The sequence below is a fragment of the Sarcophilus harrisii genome, chromosome 1 (assembly GCF_902635505.1).
Source record: "Sarcophilus harrisii chromosome 1, mSarHar1.11, whole genome shotgun sequence".
Lineage (NCBI taxonomy): Eukaryota > Metazoa > Chordata > Mammalia > Dasyuromorphia > Dasyuridae > Sarcophilus > Sarcophilus harrisii.
Window position 1 is genome coordinate 276,483,053 of NC_045426.1, and position 27,534 is coordinate 276,510,586.

General features: G+C 33.9%; 1 protein-coding gene across 1 annotated transcript in view; it reads right to left on the reverse strand.

Moving 5' to 3' along the window:
* The window catches only part of LOC100928872 (nodal modulator 1), a 44,379-nt gene extending 18,321 nt beyond the window's left edge, over positions 1–26,058 (reverse strand). Inside the window, exons 1-17 of the mRNA XM_031942810.1 lie at positions 25,829–26,058; positions 21,473–21,562; positions 19,444–19,489; positions 18,425–18,525; positions 18,225–18,331; positions 16,702–16,774; positions 15,421–15,573; positions 14,966–15,103; positions 14,377–14,466; positions 14,174–14,279; positions 13,833–13,983; positions 7,168–7,342; positions 6,216–6,357; positions 5,250–5,381; positions 3,980–4,116; positions 2,965–3,052; positions 2,005–2,068 (exon numbers count right to left, since the gene is read on the reverse strand). Of these exons, the coding sequence (XP_031798670.1) occupies positions 2,005–2,068; positions 2,965–3,052; positions 3,980–4,116; positions 5,250–5,381; positions 6,216–6,357; positions 7,168–7,342; positions 13,833–13,983; positions 14,174–14,279; positions 14,377–14,466; positions 14,966–15,103; positions 15,421–15,573; positions 16,702–16,774; positions 18,225–18,331; positions 18,425–18,525; positions 19,444–19,489; positions 21,473–21,562; positions 25,829–25,993 (1,958 nt within the window). The 5' untranslated portion in view covers positions 25,994–26,058. The remainder of the gene's footprint in view (positions 1–2,004; positions 2,069–2,964; positions 3,053–3,979; positions 4,117–5,249; positions 5,382–6,215; positions 6,358–7,167; positions 7,343–13,832; positions 13,984–14,173; positions 14,280–14,376; positions 14,467–14,965; positions 15,104–15,420; positions 15,574–16,701; positions 16,775–18,224; positions 18,332–18,424; positions 18,526–19,443; positions 19,490–21,472; positions 21,563–25,828) is intronic.
* Positions 26,059–27,534: the final 1,476 nt, after the last annotated feature.

Here is a 27,534-nt window from a genome sequence, read left to right on the forward strand (position 1 = left end):
AGGACTTTTTATCAACCAAACCCTAACTTATTAGAAAATGTAACATATAAGAGCCAAGAGCAAAGATAATTTTCAAGGAATTCAACATGGACAAATTATTTGTTTTTTGTTTTTTTACATGGGAAATGTATACCATATGTTTAACACTGACATCAACAATAGGGTAGCTCAAAAAAAAAAAAAAAAAAAAAAAGATTGTGGCAAAGTTAAGGTAAAAATAGTAACTATATTATATAAATGAGGTATAGAGGAAGAATAGATACAGAGGTATTAGAGCAGGGAGGAGGGCTCGTAGCTCTGAAAACCGACTTACATTAGGAATGAAGGATATATATAACATCCTTTTATACAGAATCTATATAGAAATAAAGGGGGATGAGCATGTGGGGAAGCAAAGGATGAGAGGAGACAAGTGAGGGATCCATGGATGGGGGGAGGTTAAGTAATAGCAAGACAAGTTAAGGAACAGAATTAAAGCTAAGAAATAGAAAAGGGGGGAGAAGGGGAGGTGATGTATGTATATATCTACATATGTATACATAAATATATCTTTTTTCTTAACCATACCTTGCTTGAGGGTAGGGAGAAAAAAGGAAAGGGGGGGGGGAAAAGAATCAAATATAAAAGGTGTGCAGTAGAGAACTAAAGAACAATTTACAGGAAGAAAAGATGAACATTCATAAATCTAATTTCTTCTACTAATATATATGTGTTTTTTTGAACTGGTAATTTGTTGTTATATACTTTGAATCCTCCCTGATGTTCTGCTGGACACATAACAATGTTCTCTTTTGTTTTATTTTGTTTTAGTGTTCATTTTGTTTTTCTTTTTTCTTATTCTACAATTTTAAATATTTTTTTAAATGAAGAAATAAATAAATTCTTTCTATTGCAAATAAAACAATTCCTTCTATTCCTAATGGAAACAGAAACCCTGCTCATTATCTTCTTAAGATATGTTTGCACAGTTCTCTGACAAAGGTATCCTTTCTAAAATCTGCAGATAATTTAAAAGAAAAAGAGCAATTCCCCAGTTCTTAAATGGTCAAATGTAATCTTCAGAAAAAGAAATCCAAAACATCAAGAGTCATATTTAATAAAATGCTCTAAATCACTAATAACTGAAGGAGTAAAAATTAAAACATGAAGTGCTACTTCATATTCTTCAGATTAACAAAAATGACAAAAAAGAAAAATGATAATGCTGGAGGGGCTGTGGGAAAACAGATACATTAATACATTACTGACAGAACTGTAAAATAGTCAAACTGTTCTGACTAGCCTTTAAGATAGCAGTATTGCTACTAGATCTAATCCCAAATAGATCAAAAGAAAGGACTTATATATACAAAAATATTTATAGTTTTGTAGTGGCAAAGAATAGGAAACTGAGAAGATACCCATCAACTGGGGAATGGTTGAACAAGTTAAACTATATGAATGTGATAGAATACTACTCTACTGTAAGAAATGATAAAGGGGAAAAAAAACCTGGTTTCAGAAAAACCTGAAAAGATTTTATGAGCTGGTATAAAGAGAAGGAAGAAGAACTAGGAGAATAAGTTATACAAGAAAAATAGTACTATAAAGATATGATACAGTGCTGGGTCTGGAATCAGGAAGGTTCATCTTCATGAGTTCAAATCTGGCCTCAGATACTAACTAGCTCTATGTTTCTAAACAACGCTCCTGTTTGCCTCAGTTTCCTCATCTGTCAAATGAGCTAGAGAAGGAAATGGCAAACTATTCCAATATCTTTGCAAGAAAATCCTAAATGGGGGTCTCAAGGAAGGAGAGACAACTGAAAAACAAGTGAATAATAACAACCAACTTTGAAAGATGGAACTCTGATCAACATAATGATCCACCACAGTTCCTAAATGATGAAACATGCTGCTTCCCTCCAGAAAGAATGCTGATGGATTCAGACTGCAAATTAAAGTATATGTTCTTCTCTTTAATACCTGCAAACTATTAAATATTTAATAAGAAAGTCAAACTTACGTGTCATAAGTATAATACCCATGTTCAAACCGATGACAGGATCGTGGGGTCACTTTGTATACACCTTTGAAAACAAAGAAAAAACTATTTCCCAAAATAATAATCTATTTCTGTGTTAACATATTAAATCCAGAGTTAGCATCTCTAACTTGCAACATATTGCAGATTTGATAATAGAATTCAAAAAGCCAACTAAGCATCATCCCTACTATCTAACTAGAATTCCCAATGACTTAAACACTTAAATAGTTCAGTAACATAGTTTTGATTTTCTGTAACTTAACAACAACACAATATAACTCCCAGACACGTTTCTATTGCAAAATACTTGAAAAGAAATTTCAACTTTTAAAAATCCTTTTCTTAACTTGGAAATTAAAACAAATTTGTACTGTGTGATTTTTCACAAAGATTTTCTGTCTTAGAAATATGTAGGCAATTTCGTAGTAAATAGCCATAGAAAATGCTTTTGCAATAATAGTCTCTAAAATTTAGAAGCAGAATATAATTCTTGACTTAGCAAAAGAATAAAACCCATTTCAGAAGGATGAAAATATCTGCCAACTCCTTGGCTATACCTTCAAGAACCAATTTCTTGATTATTAATTCCCAAACCTAAATAAGATTAATCAAAATTACTTTTTTGCCACACTCACCAGTTAGTCAATTATTGGTACAGTTAACCTTTAGAAGAATAATACAACTAGTCTTAAATATTATGATCATTTAAACATGTGGTACTAATTTTTATGTAAATAAAAGTAAAAGGGTCCAGTGCAAATTATTTAATTTAATCTATTAATGGGATCATCCCTTCCAGGAAAAAAAATTAGATAGAAAACTTAAAGCCACTGAAAATTGAAAGTTAAAACACAAAGCTAAGAAAGCTGCCTTTAAGATCACTCTCTGGTTAATTTCAATCATTCTACCTAGTAGCAATATTACCCTTCCTAAACTTACCAGGCTTCGACAGACAGAATCGGTTCACTCCTTTGGATAGGTTATAAATTCCCACATTCTCAGGTCCATTTCCATCCTGATAGAATTCCTAAGGGACCAAAAACCACAAAATGATTTACAAGGGGATAGAGGGACGCTATGACAATTAATAATGTTTATATAGAAAGGTAGATTCTTTATATTAAAGATTTATTGATACATGTTTACATTATGTTTATTTATCACAAAAATTTTTGAAGCAATTCCAAATTTAACATCTTTATAGACTCCCACAAAAATATAACTCTTTTATAACCTCTTTTCTTGTACACCTATATCATTCTCTAATGATGGGTTAATAATTACTCTTATTAATTTCTATCATTATAACTCTCTGATTGTGTTGCTAAATTAAAAAAAAAATAGAGAGAGAGAGAAATTAAGATACTAGTTTCCACTTTCAACTTCTGCAATGCATGGTGTGACTAGTTATTTACTTTTTTCACATCTCAGTTATCTGTCACCTATCAGTGTCAAAAAATGTTAAAAGCTAATGAATTTGGGACAATCTAAGCTTCACAAATGGAATGGTATTATTTTCCTAGTTGGAATCAGATTTACTAATGCCCAGTAGTCCAGAAACTAGGGCCATCAAAGGAAGATGCACCACTCTGATCCTTTTAAACTTTTCTTTACTCTGTACAAAACAATGAAAAGAGAATTAAATTTGTTACCTGTACCTAAGAACTTGTATTTGCTTATAATGTTAAAAAAAAGTATCTATTCCTACAGAAACAAATTAATTTCTAATATTAATCTTTCTCAAGCTTTAAGAACAAGTAAAGTGGTTTAGAGTTTAAAACAATGGGAAGTAATAACCTGGTTTTTTTTAAATTTTTTTCTCAAAATACCTATGAGAAGTACGTAAAATGACAATGATATTGGAACATAATATATATACCCAAAGAAACAAAATTCTTAGTAACAGCAGTTCATTGTTCTTTCCATTCTAACATGTCCCACATCCCAAACATACCAAGGTAATTGCATGAGAAAGTGAACATCTTAGCATATAGCCAGTCTGCCTAAATTCAATCCCTGATGCATCCTCTTCTGTAACTTCCACCTCCAGACTTTTATTCTTCCAGCACCAATCCTCATGCATGATACTTACTGGAAGGGGAAAAAAAGCATAGTACCCAATATCATATATAAAATTATTTCCCAAGAATTTATGATTGATTATTGGAATATGAAAAAAAAATAGCATAATGATCTTCTGTAGTTAAAATTAACAAAAAATAAATCAAACTTGGTCTAGTTTAAAAAAAAAATCATTCTTAGAATTTCAATGAATTTTAATTAAATTGTACTAAAATCCTATTTAGATACCTCATTATGGTTCTGGCTTCTCAAAAACATCAGATAATCTCAGAAATGGAAGACATTTGAGCTTATCTACTAAAATTCATAACTATAGCATCATTTCCCCACTAATTATCCTCATGTACCCATCTGAAACCTTGAGACAGTTCATGCAAAAGGGCTATGCAAACAGAGTACAAAACTAGAAGGCTCATACCAAGTCAAACAGTTTTCAAAGTACGAGCCCAGCAAAAGAATAACATACAAGAATAAGACTGCAAGTTCAGAGAAACCAGCTACTAGCTGATGGCTTATTTTAGCCTTAATAACCCATGAAACTTTGGCAGTTAACATGAGGATTTCTTTAAACTTAATGTTGGTAAATCTATTCTCATTTATTACCTAGAAGACCACTAACTAAAACATGGAAGGAATGTGATCTGTTTCTGAAGAGAGTAAATCAATGAAACTACAGATCTGAGAAGTTGAAAATAATGGAAAATATATCCTGTACTTCTTAAAAAACACAGTTATAAACTACAATAAGATAAGTATTTTGGAAAAAGTAAAAGTGCAAACAGCCAATGTCACTTCGTAACAAATATAGTAAGCTAACACCCTAATGTTTATACAACAATGAAACCACTGTTTATTGTTGGAAATGGAATGACATGAAATTCAGACTTATCAAAAGGTAAAGGATATATTATCCCACATAAAGATAGCAACCAGTTCGTCCCGTGATAACATTTTCTTTAATGCCTAATAATGTATTATATATGCAGCACCAAAGGACAAGAAAGAATTAAGTAAAGGTATTAAACTTTAACTGGATTTTGAATATTATATTTTAAAAGACAAACTCAACTTTTAAAAAAATAAGACTGGAAGAAAATATAAGATATATTAACTAAACCTAAAAAAGTTCAAATGTATCTTACTTTTGTATCTTCCAGGAAGCACATTATCAAAAGTAAAAGTCATGGAGTTGACCTTGCCAGATAGTTGTAGACTACGCTTCTCCCCTTGACGACTTATGGATTGTAAAGTCACCAGCAGGTCACCACAAGTATCTATAAAACAAAAGAAGAAAGTCAAGTTTTGCAAAAAGTTTCAAAAATTGAAAACATTTATTTCTCTCTTCAAATTTCCACTCTATTATTTATGACAATTTAATTCTTCGAAAGAAATTAGTATAAAAATCCCTTTAGAATTCATGTTAGCACATACTTTTCTAATCTATCACCAAACAAGTCAGTAGAACCAAATACTAGTAAATGCCATTTTAGTAAAGACTAGAAAAATGAGACAATAAGATCCCAAAGGAAAGCATAATCCATGCTGTCAAAAATCAGAAAGCTTATCTGAAGAATTAAGACAAAGCCAATAACCCTGGGAGCCAAAGATGATAAGAACAAATGCCTTGGAGAATATTCTAAATGGCTTATTACTAGACTTTATTCAATATATATTAAGAAAAATAAGATTTCATAAAATCCTCTCTAAGAACATACCCAAACTAGTAGTTTTCATAACCAGCTTCACAATCTGAGCCTAAGGCAAGTTTCATAAAACATACTCTCAAAATGAACTGAGATAAATTCAGGGATGGGGAGCACAAGATGGGGAATGACAGTATGGGAGAGGAAGCATTTGTCATTTGATAACTTCCAATTTTAACTAAGTTGCTAAGTGCTAAGCCAAGTTGTTTCTAAGATAAAGGAATATATTCTAAAAGTGATCTTTAAATTTCACTATTCGGGGACAAAGGCCTAGTTGACTTGTACTAATTAAATCATTCCTAAGAACATTATTATACAATACTTCCCCATTTGAAGAGAATTTCATAAATAGAACCCTTTTGCTTTTTCATAATTATCTATTTGGTCTCTAAATTCACAACTTACCCAAACAAGAGACTTTCCCTGAAACTGAGGCCAAAAACTGGGAAAAGGTCACATCCATCACTGGCCTGTTGTTAACAACAACAGGAAACATTTTGGGTTTCAAAGAAAGTCCTGCTCTGGTTTCTGCCTCAGGAACAACTACCTATATAAATTCACAGAACATTATAAAGTTAAGTTTTAGTACATCACAAACTACATGACAGTGCCCAGCATAATATAGATTTTTAAATGCTAAATATTCATTCCAAGGAACTTACTATGACATTCACAACCACATTCATAAACAACCCATACTCATCTATGATCTTAAATTATTATTAAATGACAAAAACATGTTCACTATGTAACTCATCTTACTAATGTGAAATAAAATAAAGTGCATGTTCCTATCCTTAAAATGATTCTTAGTCATCACATCATTAACACTAAATACAAATCAGAGCATTTTAATGTCATTTGGCTGATTCTATTTGGAATATTTCCATTGTCCTTTTCTTTTTGAGCAGTTCTTAAAATAAGCACAAAAATAATGTTTAACTCATAAGAAAAAGATCACATAAAAAACCACTATTCTTTAAAGAATCAATGTCCACTTCTCATTATGTTCGTGGACAAATTGTAAATGGTTCCAGCTTTAGAAAAGTGGATTGTTTGAATTTTTTAAAAAGCTATAAATCCATAATACTGGGGGGTCAAAAATATAATACTTTTGAGAACTAGTTGTCAATTTAGTAAGCATTTAAGGCCATATCAGAATTTACATTAAATCATGATTGTACTAATAATAATAATGTAGGAAGTTACCTTTGAGAAACTAAAAAGTAAAGGTATTACAAAGTTTACAAGGGTCTCCCAAAACTAGTATGTTATCCTGAATTTAATCTTAACTGGGCCTTTAAAAACTATGCGTTTCCTTTATTCTTTTTTAATTAAAACTAAAATTGTATCTTACCTGCACTTTATAGTTCCCTGATTTTGCTTTAAAACAAAATTCTCCACGTGAGTCAGTCTCTGCTGTGATCAAAGACTTTTCCCTGCCCTGAGATGTCATGACAACTTTGTATTTATTGATCTGCTTGATTGAATCAGGAAAGCGAGTTATAGATATATAACCACAGACACTGAACCTGTCAAAAAAAAAAAAAAAAAAAAAAAAGCCATTCATTCCAATATGTGAATTGAGTTTAGAGGGTAGAAATCACACCAAATCACAAAATCAATCCATTTCCAAAGAAACTCACAGCTTCAAAGGCATGATGTAACACTTAGATTTAAAGGCACACTCAATTTTAGTAATTCTATCAACAAATCAAAGCTACAAAAGAAATGATAACAACCTAAGTGGCAAAATGCAGCATATTTGTCCAAGGAAGACATAAATTTAAGGGCTCTTCACAAATTTAAGTTAAAGTCTGGGGGTTTATCTTAAACGTGAATCAGCACCAACTTCAGCAGAAGAAAAGAGCTTCAGAATGTGATCAAAATTTGTCTATCTGGACACTACCCTCAAAAAGGAAACACAATAATTAATCCTAACTTCACCTACCCTTACTCCACAAAAAAATTTAACAGAGAAGCAGCAGCCCACATGTATACTCCAACAAACATAACCATGAAGTGACAAAGATCCCACAATCTATGACTGGCCAATTCTTCTTGCTGAAATAAAGATAGTCTAATAACAAGATTTCTATAAAAAGCTAAACTTTTTTTTTTTCCCAAAGCTAGTAAGTAAGGAGAAACAATGGGCAAAAGAAAAGACAAAAATGAAAATAAAGGGTTAGGATGGTAGATATCAAGAGGATCAGCAACTAACTAGAAATAGCAATGATAACAGCAAGCAACAGACCCTCCCGATAATACAAGAGAACTAATAATAAAATAAAATGAACTCTGCTTTCCAGGGACAGAGGAGCAGAAAGTCACTTATTCATCAATAATGCTTTAATATTATAGCTCTCAAATTAAAAAAAAAAAAAAAAAAAAATATATATATATATATAAAATCTCTTTCTAAGATACTAGAGACAATATATCTATGTTGGGGAAGAAAGGACAAAAGCTCATCTGAATTATAATTTAATAGAATATCTTTGAAAACATAAAGAAAATCTATTTTGATATCACAACCCTACTCTAACATTTTTCCTACCTTACTATCTACTCAATAAAACTCAAACTTCTTAGAATGGCATTCAAGGCCCTCCACTATCCAAATTCAACTTATCTTCCTGATTTTATCTTCTACTATTCTTTCATATCCCCTATCTTCTGGCCAATTTGGGATATTTGTCTTTTCCCACATATGTCATGTACTTTTCAACCATTACACCCTTTTTCATTTTTTTTCCTCTTATTGGAACACTCTCCCACCAGGATTTCTTATGTACTGAAATCATTCATGCTCACCTTAAGGCCAACCCACATATCACTCATTCTAGGAAACCACCATGTCAGAAATTGTCGTGTCACCCCAAAAGCCTCAAAGGACTTTTCTTTTGTCTCTCTTACAGGTAAGTTTTTGAACTCCTCAAGGAAAGGGATCATGTCTTATTTAGCTTGATAATTACTAAATCACCTAGCAGAGGATTTTGCACATAATAGATGCTTAATAAATGATCACCTAAGTGTACCCAGATGCATTAGTATGTCATGTTGGAGGCATAACAACCTTTAATGTTCAGCACTGGGGATTTGGGGGTGGAAAGGAGATAAAGAAAAACAGTTACCATACAATGTCAAGTTCAAGGCATAAAAAAGTAATGTGTAGCTTACACACTCTTATACATATATTACTATTAATAACTAGTACCATACACAAGCATCCAAAGAGAGACAGATATGCCAAAAATTACATCCTATGATTCATTTACAAGATAAAGGGAAAAACTAAGCAACACTGGGTATTTTGAGCACTGTTCTAAAGCTAAAATCCTCTCTTGGTTCAGATTTGGTATTGCGACAAAAAAAGGTACTAGTGAGAGACTGAACTTAAATTTAACAAGAGAGGAAGTATACTTTGCCCTAACACAGCAAGGATGTGCAACAAGGATACATTGGCACTTAGCTCCTCTGGACATGTCCCTCTTCATCTCCCATCAGGAAACATGTCTGTCATCAAGACATAATGATATACATGGTCTTGTCTATCCACCAAGTCTGAGAGCCAACAGGGTTGGGCTTTTTACTGGCCTCAGGCCAGAGAGCTTTGTCAGAAAATCCAGGACCTTCTGCCTTGGGGAACGAAGCTTCACTAGGAGGAAAAGCTACATCAGAATAAAGGAAATTGCATCAGGAAACTTCTGTCTTAACACAGTTGAGGAGCCAGTAGCATCTCACCTACTCTGGCATTTCTAGAGCAGCAACATAAAGGAATTCAGTAGCTTCAAAATTCCTTAAACGAAGAAAACCCAGGAGAGATCCAAGTCACTCTGTGGGACTAAGACCAACAATAAGGGCCTAAAGTCAGATTCCATCCCCTTATTAACATGTATCAGCACTAGTCCCCAGGTCTGCGTTCTGAGTTCCTTTCCCTAATGTTTAATCCTGCTTGGTCCAGGTAAGATTCCCAGATAAAAACCCAAAAATGCTGATTAAACAAAACAAGAAAAACATTACCTCTAACCTAAAAAATTTACAATTAAGGAGATAATTTATACAAAAGTAACTATATTATAAGTCAAAATGCACAAAGTACATAGGATAGGATCATTGAAGCACTGTAGATGGAGCTATAATTTAGTCTAGCCTTCCTGGAAATCAATCCAGATCTATGCCCCAAGTCATTAAACTATCTGTATCACATGTCTTTCTTGAAGATAGCTGGAACTGAGGAAAACTTCAAGGAAAAGGATAACTCTAATGGTAAGGAAATTTCTCTTCAGGCCTAAATTTTCAACTTTCACCCATTGTTTCATATTCTGCCCTTTGGTACAAGTTCAGGCCAGCCTTCAAATGCTTAATGATGCAAATAATCTCCAGGTCTTTTCTACTCTAAACTAAATATCCTTATTTCCTTCAACCAAATCTCATGAGAGATAATCTTGAGTCTGTCCTCCCCACCCTATCCTCCATTTACCTTTTTCTAAACATTGCCTAACTTCTCAATTGCATTCAGTATTACCATAATATTGCCTCATATAGTATGATATGGTAAAGAATAGATATGGCAAAATAATTATCTTACTAGTTCTAAACACTTTGTCTCTTAAAATGCTACTTAGCCTAAGATTCTAAATGCAGACAGAGGCCACGATAACATTGGGTAATGGCTAAAAGTCCAATCTACCTATAAAGTTTGAAATACTATCTTCTCTAATAGCAAGGTTTAGAAAACAATTTATACATAAAATCTCATCACAATATCACAACCATCTTGTAAGACAGATAGTATAAATATTTTGAGTATTTGAAAATCCATCATAATAACTGTCATGATTTGGGAATGAAAAATGAAAAAGCTCAGAAATTCTCCAAATCATAAATTACTCTGTATTTCTCAAAGCATTTTATGTGTTTTTAAATAATAATGAATAACTATAGTAATAAATAGTAAATCATCTTTCTGTGATACAGTTATACTTAAAGTTTCAGAAGTTTTCTATAAAAAAGATAATAAATGCATAACTTATTATTACAAACCAATATAGTGTAATAATGATTTTTAAAATCTCTTGAAAGAGCTGAGACTAAATTTACTTTTCTTAAAATTCTTCCACATTGTTATATTTTATATTATTATGCATATCTAAAAATTATTTAATAATTAATAAGTAGTAAATTTAGTAGTATTATTTGCAAAAGAACTGTAGCCTACAGGAAATATTTAAATGCTGGAAAACACAAGGGAATATAACTGAGTAACATCTAAATAATATAGCACGCAGTTCTCCAAGCAAGGTTAACATCACCACAAAGAATGACAAATTGAAATTGCTAATTTCAGAATTTACACTGCTTAAAAAATATGTTCTTTTCTGGGAACATTGCTGTCAGGATCTGTATATATGATGTATCATTTATTAACATTTACTTGCAAGAACTGACTCTAGTTACAAACATAGCCATAAATACTCACACCTACAATGTGGCAATAGGTATTACTAACCCTATTTTTCAGGTGAAGAATGAAACTAAAGGAGAGAAAGATTCAGTCAAGGTCAACACAGCCAATAAGTGATAGAAACCAGGATTTAAACTGAGGTCTGACAGAATTATTAATTCTGAGCAAGAAGAAAACATATATATCACCTAGTCTAATCCCTTCATTTTATAACTGAAAGAACCAAATTTCCTGGCCAAGGCTGGCAGAAAATGAAAGCTAAGTGGAACTAGATTATGAACACCCTTCAATGAACCAAAAAGAGGGAGAAATGAAATGATGCATTCAATTTGGTGCACGCTGACCAATCAGAACATTAATTAAGATGTGTCAAGTTAATACTGGAAATACAGAATTGGAGCTCTCTAAGAAAAGAATGGGGCCTAGAGATAGATTTGCAAGTCAGCTACATAGAGATGATATATGAAGTAATGAAAGTAGGCAAGATTGTCAAAAGAGGCAGTATATAGAGAAAAACTAGCAAAGAAACACTGAAAAGGAATGGTCATAGAAGCAGGATGCCAATGAGGAAAAAATTAGTATCAAAGTCTAAAAGCCAGTTAACAAACATTTATTAAGTGCTTCTAAATCGTATTATGCTAGGTGCTAGAGTACAAAGAAAGATAAAAACATGATTCCCGAAGTGCAAATAACTAGGTACCTGTACCTGTACCTGTACCTGTAAGACAGATATATAAGTGAAAGGTAATCTCAGAAAAAATACTAGACTGGGGCAGATGCTTGAAGCAGTGAGGGAAAGGTGAGAGGGGATGCACAACCTTCTTTTAAATGGAAAAATATGAACTAAATCCTAAAGGAAGAAAGCCAGGAAAGCTAGAAGGGGGAAAGAAGGAAAAGGAAGGAGAGTTTATAAGCAGATAGGCCAATTCAAATGAATCACAGAGTACAATAAAGAAAGAAATGTTTTAAGACTAGAAAGATAGAAAAGAAAAAGATCATAAAGGGCTTTAAATAACAGTCCCCTAGAAAGCTGCTTGGGGCCCTAAAAAGGCACAACTACACGCTACAAAACAGTTGTTGAAATGCAATGGTGAAGGGAGTTTTTTCACCAGGACTTCCTCATCTAGGTAAAATCACCGCTCTAGAATCACATCCCACCACCACCAAAAAGCAAGGGTAAGGGTATAAGGGTAAGAAGGGCTAAGGGTAAGAAGACAAATTAGTAATCACTAATTTTTTCACTTACTGGTAAAAGAATTCCAAAAAATTCTAGTTTGATTTTAAGTAGTTTAACAAATCTCCCAAAATATTACAAAGGAATTTGGGGCAGGCATATTACATGGAGAACAAAACATAATACTGCTAAACATAATGTGCTAAAAGGCATAAAGAATTTAGAGTCAAAAGAAAATAAAGAAATCTGGTTCTATGACATTTTGTCATTAGGATAAAGCAGCCTGGAATTGGTAAATCCACAGTGGAAACAAGAAGTTTTTTGTTTTTTTTTTAATTTCTCTTTTCAATGAAGAAACTGAAAATGTCTGAAGTTCAAAGAAGTTAACAATGAAGGAGGCAGAGCTGAAGTTAAAGTACTAAAAATGGAAATTTAGGAACAAAAACAAAAAATTATACACCAAATCAGAAGAAATAGGATGAGTTTAGGCAACTCTATTCTGAGAAATGCATCCTGGTACAGAATAGGTATGTACAATCTAAGTCTTTAAGTAGGTAACCTCTTTGTGTTTTTGTTTTCAAGAGTTCTTTAAATTTACTTGTGACTACTTTTCAAATTATTATTTATGTCCAAAAGATAGCATCATCAATAGAGTATGGGGTATTCTTAGGATCAAATCCTGCCTCTGCCATGGGTTATTAGCCCTGTGGCCTTGGACAATTTACTTAGCTTTCATGCACTTCAATCTCCCTGTCTATTAAATTACAGATGGCTTGCAATCTTTGCTGATGTGTTCCCATAGCAGGAGCTTCCCATACTAACAAAATCACAAATCCTTTGTATATTGTTATTTAAGTTCAATTATGTGATAGTGTAACTATGAAACTACCTCATGACAAAGCAGAACAAAGTGCAATAACCCCAATCTAATTATCCAAAAACACCTTACAATGTTTCTCAATCAACAGTATAATTTTCAGAAGAGCACAAAGGTTAAATAAACACTGACCATAATTCTGTATTTGACAGCTACTTAGAGAGATTATAAAATGACTCCATTTATAGAAGTGCCAATTTACATTCAATGTCACAGGAAGAAGCCATACAAAATGTTATTCAATTTACTTACATAATCAAACCTATTTTGACTTTTGGGGCCAAATAATTGTTTATAAAGCATCCAATAAATGACTACTTTTTCAGAAAGAATGCTAGACTAATATTCAAAACTGAAATTCATCCTGAATTCCTCCATAACTACCTAAACCAAAAGTCAATGCAGAAAAAAGCACCTTAAAAATTCCTATTTCGGTATTAAAAACTCTTCAAATATAAGACTATTTGCCCTAATATTTTTCACTAAAATGAATCACAATCTTACCCTGTGGCTATGATGTCAGCTAGCTGAGGAGTATTAGGTGCTATTTTGACTGTAATAGGATCAAAGTAGAGATGTTCCTTCTGAGCATGAATCATGTATGTTCCCGTGGTTATGTTCTCCAGGCGGAAAGAGCCATCACCTTTGGTTTTTACTGTAATACATTGGAAAAATAAATTAAGCAAATCAATCCTGTGTGCATACACAATCTGCACAAATTAAGAAAATGACAGTCAATTAAACTTTTCCATGTTTCATATAACAAATTAGAAATAACTTTTCATTTATGAGTTCTATTTTCTTCATTTGGTTGAAACTATCAGATTCCAACATTCATCACTCACCTTTGATTTGATTATTCAAAATGACAATAGCATCTGAAACACCCTCTCCATCTGGGCCATTCAAAACCCTGCCAGTAACAGAGAAGCCCATGACATGGAAAACAGGCTAGAAAAGACAGAAAATTCATTATTCACTTAAGCACTCAAAGCCGAAGGAAGACTAATCCATGGACTTTTTCTCAAATTACATATCAACTACACACCTCTATTTTTAAGCTATCATGTTCCACAGTGAAGTCCAGCCTAGAAGGAGCCACATCAAAAGTAATCCTCTCCCCTCTGTAGAATGGAACCTAAAACAATAGTAATGTTTTTAATTTAGCATAAGCACAAAATTTTACTTCTAAAAAGCCATGGCCACCAAAAACATTCAACCTTATTTATCAACTTGAAAATGGGGAAAGGACTGAAAGACTTCACAACATAGCAACAAATGCTGCCAAGAGAAATGTTTCAGATGTAAAAAGGAGATACATACATACACACACACACACACACACACACACACACACACACACACACTTTACTACTCAGTACCAAGAATAACAACCTAAGTAACTCAGGAAAAAAAATTTTCTTGAGTTACATAGGCAGAGAAATCATTGTAACATTTTTTTAACATGAACGTAATAGCCATTAACAAAGAGCATCATATCTATTTACAAATAACAGAAAAAGAAAATGGCATACAAAACCAGGTATTAAAAAATTTATTTTTAACATTAAAGTATCAGATTGTGTTTTTATCAAGTTCTTAAAGAAAAAAGATAAATGAAATTCAGCTTCCTTTACCACAGTATATCTCCCACTTGGCAATGAAAAGAAAGAGAAAGAGCCATCTTCTTTTGAGATAACACTGCATAAAAATATCAATTTCTCATCCTGAGACTGGAATCCATCAACTGGAGAACTATTGCAACCCAGTATATCCTGTGGAGGAAAAAAATTAAAATTATTTCTTTTCTATATCCCAAAACTCATAAGTCACTATAAAAAAATTTATGTAATTCCTTCTCCATCACAATTACTAGGATATTATAGAATATCATAATTATTACTTAGTATTACTATTTCCAGAAAACTTGAGATAATATAAATAATTACCTACATATATATACCTTAGATTTCTCATTAAATAGTAATTCAGTGACAGTTATAGAATCTACAAATTTAAATGAGCATTATTTTCTTAGTCTCCATTTTTCCTTTATTTTCTTTGTTATTCTAAGTGTCAGACTTTTCCTTACCTCTCTGGCTACTGAAGAGGAAAAGAGGAGAAACTTAACACCTTTCATAGGTTCCCCATCACTTCGAACAGAACCAGAAACATTATAACCAGCAACTATTAGGGGACCAGCAGCATAAGCATTGGAGTTAGTTACTCTAACAGTAGTACTAGCCTAAAAGAAAAAGAAAAACTTAATGGTTCTATTTCATTTTTCAGTATACACAGTTATAGCACAACATATTCAACACAGTTAAAAATTATTCTGTATCTGAATATCCTATTCCTCTTTCTAACAAAATGTACATGTTGAATGCAAAACAAAGAACTCAAGTCTAAAACTAAGCATTCTATCATAAGATAATTACATTCAAAACTTAAAATATCACACAACAGTATCAGATGTCAAATTAAGCCTATGTATGTCATAACTTACATTTACAAAAAACTTATAGACATAAATCTGAGTTCAATCTTGTCTAATGATTTTCTTAACAGATAAGCTATGAGGTATCAGAACAAAAACAAAAATTGGAATATTTCAAATTTGTTTTAAATTCTATTATAAGTAACCTAAATAGCTATGGGAAGAGAAAAAAAAAATGTATATATATATTACATATATATATTTTAATTGTTCTAAATTTTTAGTTTTGCCTTAAGAGAAATACAACTGAATTGTATACATTCTGTGCAGTGTGTGAAATATTTGCTTTTTTAAACAGCTCCAATTAAAAAGAGAATCATTTCGCATCAGGAAAAAGAATGTTATCTTGCAAGCTTTAACAAATAACATATACCACTGCTAAAGAAAAGTTTTTTTAGAGCCTAGACAGTACCCATTTAAATATTACTCGAGAGAGATCATATTTGTTTGTTTTTTCATCTAGAGAAGACTTCCCAAAAAAATGAAATTCCCTTTTTAACTCAAATGCTCTTAAATTTATACAAAATAACCTTATTAATCCAAACTGTTGTAGAAATTATTCAATTTCATTTGCCAAGATCCCCAATTCTTATTCTGAGCCTGTGCTCAATGAAAATAACTCCTTATATTACCTTCACCCTTGCCTGAATGATATCTTTCTAGCATACAAAATCATCCTCTTTCCATCTTTTGCTCTGAGAAGAATGATCAACTCAATACCACTACTGCTTCCAGATAAAGTATCTTTGCCTTCACTCAACATCTCTGCAACTTTATCCTTCCCTAGTCATCATTCCCCTATGTATGTTGTTTCCCATTAGTGTTCAAATTTTTTTTTTCATTTATTCATTTAAATCACATGTTTAAAATACTTACTTCTCTCAATGTCCAGGTTGGATGAGATGCAAATATTTCATATTCCCCAGGTAGAACTTTAAAAAATGCAAACCTATGAAATATGAAATTATATTTATCATTTTCTTAATCTATGAATACACTTGTATTGTATATAACATCTTAAAGTTTCTCACAACAAACTCAGGAAGTAGGCTGAATAAGTGTTATTCTGCCCATTTTACAGATGAGAAAACATATCATAAGAGGTTAAGAGACTTTCCAATGATCATATTCCTACTAAGTAGATGAGGCAAGATTTGAAATCAGGCAAGATTTTTCCACTACACCACAATAATTCTCAATAATACCTCCCAATCTTCACCACAGAGAAAGCAATCATGTTGACAGCATGAAAAAACAATTTCACAAGTTTTCCATCAGTAACTATGCAGGAATTGCTTTAACACCTATTGTGAACAAAATACTATACCAAATGCTGAAAAGAAAAAACAATTACTCATCTTCAAGTACTTCTAGTATTAGGGCAATAACCATAAAAATCTTAGGTTTATATTATGTTTAAGAGATAATAAAGATGTTATCTAATTTTTTTTTTTAATAGATGAGGAAACAGATGAAATATTGTGTCTAAGGTCACACAAGTGGTAGTAGGAAGCAGCATGGCTAGAGGATAGATGGCTAAATTCGCGCTGGTTAGAGTGAGGAAGTCCTTGAGCTAGGTCATGCCTCTGATACATACTGTCTGTGTGACTTTAGATGAGAAACTTAACTTCTCAGTGATGCAATCAACTAAGACTTTAAGCTCTAGAATAGTTATCAGTCAGCAATGGTAGAAGGGGTTTTCCTCACAAAATTATGGCTCCAGAATTAAAACAAAGGTGCCAAGGGAAAAAAACAAATTAGAAGCGGGGCTCTCTGACATCATTTCTTGACTGTTAAATCATAAAATCAAAGACAGCACAGACTATATCCTGTTTGCACTTTGTATTCCTCTGTATATTGGAGTATCTCATTTAAATATTTATTAAGGATCTATGTGCATTCAAAAGGAACCCAAAGGTTCCAAAACAGTAATGTTTGAAAGAATGTTTGAAAAAGGATATGATAGTAATTACATTACATTTTGGACTAGAAAATCTCTTGTGAGTAAGAAAGGCCAAACAAGAGCTACTGATGTATTTAATACTTTTTTTCAAAACACTTTTACCATTATAGATTAAAAGTAATTCCAAGGAAGAAACACCTCTCTAATTTAAAAATTATTTTAAAAAACCTTCCTGAAGTCATTCAATATATTACTGGAAGCACATACATCAAAATTCTACATTTCCTACTCTGAAGAGAATAAGAATAGAAACCGATTCATTTTTAAATTGTCTCCCTAGTACCTACTAGGTAGGTAGCTTACTACTAGCACACAGTAGGTATTTGACAAGTGCTTACTGACTGATTCAAATTGCAAAAGATTTCTAAGCTAAAAAAGGAAAAGTTTATACACCTAGAAAACAAAGCAAAAAAAAAAAAAAAAAGGCATAACTTACTTTCCACCAGGCTGAGTCACAGTAGATTGTATATGAGCTTCATTCCCAATACTTTTTAACATAACCTGAACTCCAGCAGGTCCCAAAGTCTGCCCTTTACTGAGTACCTGCCATAAAAAACACACATTAATCCAACATATGTTCTCAGAGCAAAAGAGGAGTTCACTGCATATTATTAAGAAAACAACAAAAACTCAAACCTTTCCATTAACAGAAAATCCTGTGAATACAAAGTTAATGTCGCCTCCTTTTGTGCAGATATCATTAATACCATCAACATGAAGGTCCACAGTTGTTGGTTCTGGGAACAAAGAAAGTGATAAGAAAAAAGTTAACAGAACAGCTCTATATCTTTAATATATTAAAAAAAACTTCCTAAGTAAAATGTCAACTGGTCTCTCATATTGAGTTTTAGATCAAAATATCATTTGCAATTTGGTAAACATCACCAAAGAATCCACTTGGAGTACTAAAACTTTATGTACACTAGAATTCAGAAACTTTCAACACTAAACAAGATTCAACTCTACTTTTCAAATAGATCTGATTCTTGCTCTTTTGGAAAAACACTATTAATGCACCTTTATAGGCATAAAAGAGGAAAATGTCACCATCTCAGATTCTGAACTTATATAAAGTCTAGTGTCAGAGAACAATGAATTTTCAAATGGCAATTTCATTATAGTCCTTGAAATATATCCCTTCAAAATGGCTAAACCCAAATTTTCATTACAGGACAGGGTATCAAGTATTTTATAAAAATAAGACTACAACAAGCCATAGTCATGTCTCACTGTTAAACTGAAAAGTGGGAGCAATATAGTCCCCAAAAGTGCTATTCCAACTATATCTGGAAGAAAATCTATTTTCCTCTTCCACACAAATGTTAGAGATATAAAAAGGCATCCCAGCGCTCCCTACTTCTCTAGTCACTCAAAGTAAGAAAAAGAAGAGAGAAAAAGTGTAGAAATAATCATAATTTTTTTTTCAGAAAAGGTAGTTCACTGAAATGGAAGAGTAGCTAAAGTTGCCAAGCTATCTAGTGGAGTTGGCTTGTCCATAACAGACTTGATAGAAAGCTTTCAAATAAAAGATGACTACAACTAGAAATGAATCCTTACTACTTAAGCACTCTAAGCAGTTCAAGTCCCCTTTTCATGAAGATTCAGTAGAGATAATTATTCAGTAACGGAAGACATCTCTTCACTCTTTTACTTACCAAAACTCCACCCTAGGGGAGGTTCAATTTTTAGAATGAAATCCCCCTATGTGTATAAAAAAAAAAAGTTTTCAATAACACTGTCAGGTTTAATGCTGTAATTCAACCAAAAAATTTTAAACATGAAAGAAAATATAAAAGCAACAACATAGGACCATAGAGCTAGACTTGGAAGGGACCTCAGAGTTCCTCTATCAAGCAGATGAGGAAACTTGGACTTATAATAGTTACATGACTTACAGAATATCACAAAGAGAATAAACATCAGATAGAATCTGAACTCAGACCAGTTACTCTAAAACTGTATCAAATTATTTGCTTCTATCACCCTATGCAAAAAACAAAGTACTGGACTTAACATATGGTACAATTTTGATATAAAATATCAGAAGTACTGGTACCTCTTAGATTTTTTACAACTATTTGCTAAATAAGTGATATCCATGTAATCATTTATCTAGTAACAAGATCACTATATATAATAAAAAAAAATTACTTCAATTCAGTCAGATGTGATATTTCCCTCATCTAATCTACAACACTTCACCATTTTTCTTATGTATTTATTATTTAATTTGTATTATGTTTTAGAGCTCTGGATCTGGAATCTTGTTTTTAAACCTGTCTCTGTCACTTATTTTGACACAGTAATTTACTTACTCTTTTAGACCTGTTTCCTTGAGCACAGGAAGAAACATCTGTATTTCTTCTATTGCCTTATACATTGAACTGAGCAAAGCAAGACTCTTACTACTTGCTGAATAAACGGATCAATAAATTCTTTAAAAATAAAATATGATTCTTGTACTAAATTATAGCCATTGAATCAAGTACCCAGATTTCTTTGACTTTTTTTTTTACTGCTAATGCTAAATGACCTGTCAATTTCCAATAAATGAATGAATGAATGAACTTCACTAGACTTAGTAGGTTCCTATTTTCCCTTTTCCTCTTCTCTACCCCTTATTCTGGGCTGCTGTACCCTTCCTCCCATCTCCAAAGACCACACCCTAGGAGGCAGAGCTGTGGAGTTAGGCTGGTTTTTCCTGACTGATGAGATTACTAGAAGCTACAGAACTATAATCCAATACACAAGACTACTACTTCTGGAAAATAGCAATCAAAATGATTGCCCTAGCATTCCTACGCACTATTCCTAGGACTTCTGAGCCCAAAATGCCCTTTCCTAGTCCCAATAACTATAGCTATTGCTTCCCTCATTGGAATGTAAAATCTTTAAGAACAGGAATTATTTTGTATAGCACAAGACCTGGCATATAGTAAGAACATTCAATACTTTTTCCATTCATTCATTATCATGAGCAACCTTCTGGTAACAGGATCACGGATTGAGTGTTGCAATGGAACTTAAAAGTTGTACATTTAGTCCAAATCCTTCACTATAAAGATGAGGAATCTGAGGTCTCAAAAGAGTAACTGACTTAGTGAAAATCAAACTGATAGTTCAAGAGACTGGATGTAAACCACAGATGGAGGTTCTCTGACGCCCCAGACAGTACTTTTTCTACTGTATCAAACAATAGTGTCTTGCTAGGCTCACACCTGTCACTTTTCCAACTTAGCAAAACCAGCCAAAACTTGTGTTCTGCCAGTATCACCTTCAAGAATCCAAAGCTATCTTATAAGGAAACAAGAGTTAAGTCAGTCACAGAGGAAGAATAAAATGAATAATCTATATGTTTAGGCATTTGCATTCCCAGGTAAGGCCTGCAGAACAATGTACAATTCCTCTATGATGGATTTAGGGGACAATATAAGACAATGGGAAAGAGGTCTCTTCTAAAGGAATCAAGAATCTATTAAAGAACTAAAATTAAATGAATGGCTTTAGTATTGTTGTCAGTTATCATACTTATTTAAAACTGCTATGATCTACATATAATTAAGAAAATAAACTTGCAAAACTTGTCTAATGTCACAAAAGTCAAAACCAATAATCACCTATTACTATGATCAATCCTGTGGCACAATGCTTCCTATCATAGACAGAAACATTTTCACCTCTTACCTTGTCATACAGAGGAATCATAAAGTACCCATTATTTGGGGCACAGTCCGTTTGGTATTTCAAAGTTCCATGCTTGGTGTATAACTTAATCTATACAAAGATAAAAAAAAATGGGAAAAGGGGAAAAAAAGTTGCACTGATACTCTGATGACACAAAAATCTGAATTAAATTTATCTTGCTCAGCTCAGAAACAATCTAAAGCCTATGTAAAACATTCCATAACTTAAAATACTTTCATAGTTTTTTTTTTCTATCACATATACCATTTCATACAAACCACTTCACTATGGGTCTATACCCTTCAGTTTTGTTTATTAATTGGTCCACAGTACAAGTCTTGCAGAAACAATAAAAATCTTCTCCAAGTAGAAAGCCATTCTCTAAATCAATATACATACATACATATATATATATATATATATATATGTATACACACATACATGCATACATACATATATACATGTTGTAAATCCTGGATTCTTTAATTTTTCATTAAGTTTAATTTTTCACTTGGAAAATTAATCTTATGTTAACTAACTTCTCATAGATATTATGAAGAATAAGAGTGTTTAGGGATTCCCAGTCATAATAGTAATTAAATATGCCACGTAAAGGATTTTTAAAGAAACATGAAATATGTAAAAGAATACATGTATATATGTATACATTTATACACATAAATACTATGTATGTTTGTATTTAAAAACTAGGAAAAGAACAGAACCAAATCAATGATTGAAATGAAAAATCATTTGATTTTATTGCATAAAAATATAGACCAATTCACAATTTAACAAAAAAAAAAAAAAAAAAAAAAAAAAACACATACAAGAGTAACCACATCAAACTTAATAAGTAATAATAAAGTCATTTAGTTCAGATTAGTGAGAAAAGATAGAGAATTTCTGTTTCAAGAGTTATCATTTTTTGCTTTCAACTGAATGGGAAACACATAAACTTAAGAAAATTTTAAGGCAGGAAAGGCCTTGAAAAGCATTCTAATTCTCTCTCTCTCTTTTTTTTTTTTTTTTTAAATTTTGGAGATTATATCTACAGAATTATCCTTTGACTCAGCCATACCACTACTTGGTCTATTTCTAAAGATAATTAAAGGAAAAAGAAAAGAACCCATATACTCTAAAATGTTTATAGCAGCTCACTCTGTGGTGGCAAAGAACTGGAAATTGCAGGGATGCCCATCACTTGAGGAATAGCTGAACATAATGATGTATGATTATGATGGAATATTACTGTGCTTTAAGAAATGGTAAGCTCATTGAGTTTAACAAAACATGGAAAAACTTATACAAAATAATGAAGAATGAAATGAGCAAAACCAAAAGAATATTGTATACAATAATAGCTATATTGTCTTTAAGAATGATTCTGAATGACTAGGTTATTTTGATCATTATAAATATCTTAAATAAATATGATTATACGAAGAAAGATGTTATCTGCATCTCTAGAGAAAGAACTGATAATAGAAGATGTATAGAATGTATAGAATACATTTTATTCTATAGAATGTATAGAATAATTTTACATACATATACACACATCCCACAACACACCCATTTGTGTCTAATTGGAGCCAAGGGGGATGAGGGAGTAATTTGCATGATAATTTTGTTGGATATTTGAAAGGAATGGCAGGTTGTGCATAAATTTGCAGTTTCATGTGCAATCATCTTTTTATTGTACTTTTTATTATATTATATTGATGGGGAAATGCTTGTTTTATTCCGCAAATTACAAATAAAATTTAATTAAAAAAAAAAAAGAAAGCATCTAATTCAACTCTCTCATTTAAAAAAAAAAAAAAAAAAAAAAAAAAAAAGGAAAGCATGGCTCAAATAGGTAAAATAAAGCCTAAGGTCACACTGCTAGTTGGCAGAGTCTAAGGAAAACAAAGGCCTGTTGACTCCCAAGCTGGTAATTCCTCTCCATATGGTTCAAGTATAAACAAACTTTAAACTTTAAATTCTGCTGCTCCCCACAACAGAGCAGAAAATTTCTGCCTCACTTGCAAACCAAAAGGAACTATATTTTTGAATTACTGGCAAAGATTGCATCCAATAAAATATTTTTTATTTTAAAATATATATGTATGCTGAAAATAAACTCGCAGGAGTACATTTAAGTATTCTGACATCACGTATATTGCTATTACCTAAGATCCAGCTTCTTAAACTGCAACTCTATATAGAATCATATAACTGTGAGTTGCGAAATTATAATTTATTATCGGTAAATGTTTGATTTGTATACATATTTTATATGCCCTGGATCACATAAAACTTGCTCGGGCAAAAAGGAGTTGTCAGAGGAACAAATTTAAGAATCCCTGACTTAAGTATCAAGCAACTAGGTAGAGCTCTCCATGTATCTCTTCAAGAAAAAAAGTTGTAATGGCTAAAGGTCTAGGGTCAGAGATCCCAGAGATACAATCATAGACATTTATACAGTTCTCTAAGGAACATAATATATACATTCTCATTTAAACTTCAGAACAACCTTGTAAGATAGGAATATTAAAACCCATTTTTAAAATGAGGAAGCAAAAGCCTAAAAATTAATTTGAAACATTAAGTACCTACTAGATACTATGCTATGAGCAAGATACAAATACAAACAATGAAACACTGTACTCTGCGAGAACACACATTCTAAAAGTGTGATTTGCCTACGGTCACATAAATAATAAGTAGAAATGGGATTTGAAACCAAGTGGTTTATTTTTTTTATTCCAAGGACCTGCTCACCATGTTCAGCTACAACCTAGAGCTGATAAATAACTTCTTTTAAAAAAAATGGAATATTTTATTTTTATTATCTCCTGACATGTCTGCCATTTTACAGGTAGAAAAATCGAGACAAATAGTAGACAATTTATTCAAGGTCAAAAAAGGCATGGCCCAGAACCTTTGCTATTCAGGTGTGTCCAACTCTTTACTGACCCCCTTTGGAGCATTCTTGGCAAAGATACTAAAGTAGTTTCCCATTTCCTTCTCCAGTTTCATTTTTTAGATGGGGAAACTGAGACAAAGAGGGTTAAGTGACTTGCCCAGAGTCACAGAGGAATCTGAGGTCATATCAGCACACAGGAAAATGAGTCTTCCTGACTTCTGGCCCAGCACTTTATCCACTATGCTACCCACTTACTCTCAGATTACCTTTCCAAGCTACAATGAAAATATATATGTTTTCTTATACTACAAGCCTCCCTCAGTAACAAAACAAAAGAAAACCAAAACAGTTTAATGGTAGCGTCTTGCTTGTGTTTATTATTTCCAATTTAGCACATACACACACTTCCATAAATACATATAAATATGGTAAATTATATATTTATAAATAACATAGATATGAGATATAGATAAGGATAGCGACGTCGTTGGTACATAGTTGTTCCACATGCTCCTTCCAGCATTATACTGGGACTTCCTTCTGGTCCTGGGACCAGAGACTTGCTGACTTTTGCCTTTCTACATATGCCCAAGTTTTTAGCGCAGTGCCTGGCACATATAAAGTGCCCACTTAATAAACTGACCAAGTATAAAAAAGTTATTTTTCTCAAAAAGATAGCAACGTCTCATTTTGGCTAGTCCGTTTTCCCACAACTCCAGGTCTCTTCTTTCACCTTCACTTCTCCCAAAACAACTGAAAACACCCCTCACTCTTCCTGTCACTAATCCCCTCCCCCCATACATCAGCTGCCCCTTCTCATCTCGCTCATTTTCTCTGGTCACAGGAGCTCCCATTTCAATATGTTTGATTTCCTGGGCAACCCTATGCTTTTGCATTTAAAAACGTCATTCTGAGCACAGGAATCACAAAGAGACCGCTGATGAGGGCAGTTTCTGGTATTTCAAAGACCTTTGCTTAGTACTTAGCTAAAATCTGTACAAAGCTTTAAAAAAAAGTGAAAACGGACCTTTAAAAGTTACCTTTGGCACCGAGGTAGAACTCTGCCTTGCCAGCTCAGAAACATTAAGAACTATACATAATGCATTCAATTAGCCGAAAAACGGGTCTGGATCTTTCCGTTCCGCTTATTCCCTCCTCAGCAGGTAGCAAGAGGCAGGTGGGAGGGTAACTTAATAAGAGTCTGGCAGAAGGACGTTTTCAGCATCTCGATGGTACCTGGGCTCTAAGGCGGCCACGAATTTGAGAATTAGGAAGCTGTGGAGTCGAATCTCTCGCTCGGCCACCTGCGGTGTGACCCCGCGCGGGGCTGGCTAAGGGCTCCCCCCGACGGCCACGGAGGGGAGGTCGGGCGCTTGCAGTCCGCCGGGGCCCCCCCCCCCCCCCGCCCCTCCCCCTCCCCCCAGCCGGGGCAGCCCGTAGCTCACCTCGATCAGGGAGTAGTTGATCTCCACCTCGGACTTGACGAAGCCGCCGCAGCCCACCACGATGTCCTCCGAGCCGCGCACCTGCGCACCGCCTTCCAGCACCAGCAGCAGCACGGCGGCGGCCGCCAGCGGCGGCAGCATCCCCGAGCCGCGACCCGCACGCATGGCCCCGGCCTCCGCCCCCAGCGCCGCTCCGGAACGCAGAGCCGCCGCAGTTCGGGCGCCCGCCCCGCCCAGCCCGGCGCTGAAAAGGAGAAGCCGCTCCTTCCGCCTCCGGACGCTGACAGCGCAAGCCCCGCCCTGTTCCCCCCACCAACTTCCAGGGCGCATGCGCCCTCCTCTCGCCCCTCCCCTTACTCCGCCCCAACTCTCTCGGAAAGCAGACCGTGCGCAGCCTCACTCTACAGACCTAGAGTCGCGTGATTCGCATTGGCGCATGCGCGCTGGACTGCGTTACCCTATTTGGTAACTCTTCTGGGAGGATGACCGGAGTGCTTTTGTGAGGCTGGAGCCCGTGTTTGGGACTCCTGGATTCTGCCGCCGGCTTCCCCAATGATTCTCACCCACACGTTTATTCTATACCAGTTATGGCGTTTGTGTGGCGGAAGAATGACTTCAATCGGAAAAGAATGTTGGAAAATGATGGAGAACACGCTTGACTCCCCCCCACAAAGGAACACCTCAATGCCCTCTGTTGTGGAGCTTGAGGGGAGGGGGCGGGGAGAGGAGGTCCAGAGGGGGCACTCCGCCGATAGCTTCCCTTCCCCCCCCCCACATATTAATAATAGCTGTTGCCGTGTTATAGATATAGAGATGTCTTTAAGGTTTGCAAAGCACTTTACAAATGTTATTCCATTTAATCCTCACAACCACCCTGGGAGATAAGTGGGATTATTATACCCATTATACAGATGAGGAAATTGACTTGCCCATTCACACGGCCGGTTAATGTCTGAGGCTGGATTTGAATGCAGGTCTTTCTGATTCTTGATTCAGCTCTCTATCCACTTCAACCAGTTGTCTATATTGATGGGTTTTGCTGATTTTTTTTTTCTTCAATTCTTCCTCTTTTTTTTCTCTTTTTCTTTAAAGGAAAAAAGAAAACTATTACAAGGCATGACCTTCTGGGAAGCCTATGGAAGGAAAGCCAGATTTGTTTTTTTATTTGTTTTTGCTTTGGAGATTACGAAGTACCTACTTGTTCAGTGCTAACTTAACTTCTTAATCTTTGTGACTCCCATTTGGGGTTTTCTTGGCAGAGGTAATGGAGCAGCATGCCATTTCCTTCTACAGTCCATTTTACAGATGAGAAAACTGAGGCAGGCAGAGTTAAGTGACACATCCAGAGTCACACAGTTACTAAGTATCTGAGGCCAGATTTGAATGAGGAAGATAAGTTTTCCTGACTTCAAACCTGTCACTCTTATCCTTTTTTGCCACCTAGCTGCCCTCAAAGGAAGATCAAGTATTTTTTTAAAATAAAGTGACTAAGCCATTCTAGCCATTCTCCAATTGATAAATGATCAAAGGATATGAACAGACAATTTTCAGATGAAGAAATTGAAACTATTTCTAGTCATATGAAAGGATGTTCCAAATCACTATTGATTAGAGAAATGCACATTAAGGCAACTCTGAGATACCACTACACACCTGTCAGATTGGCTAAGGTGACAGGAAAGGGTAATGACGAATGTTGGAGGGGA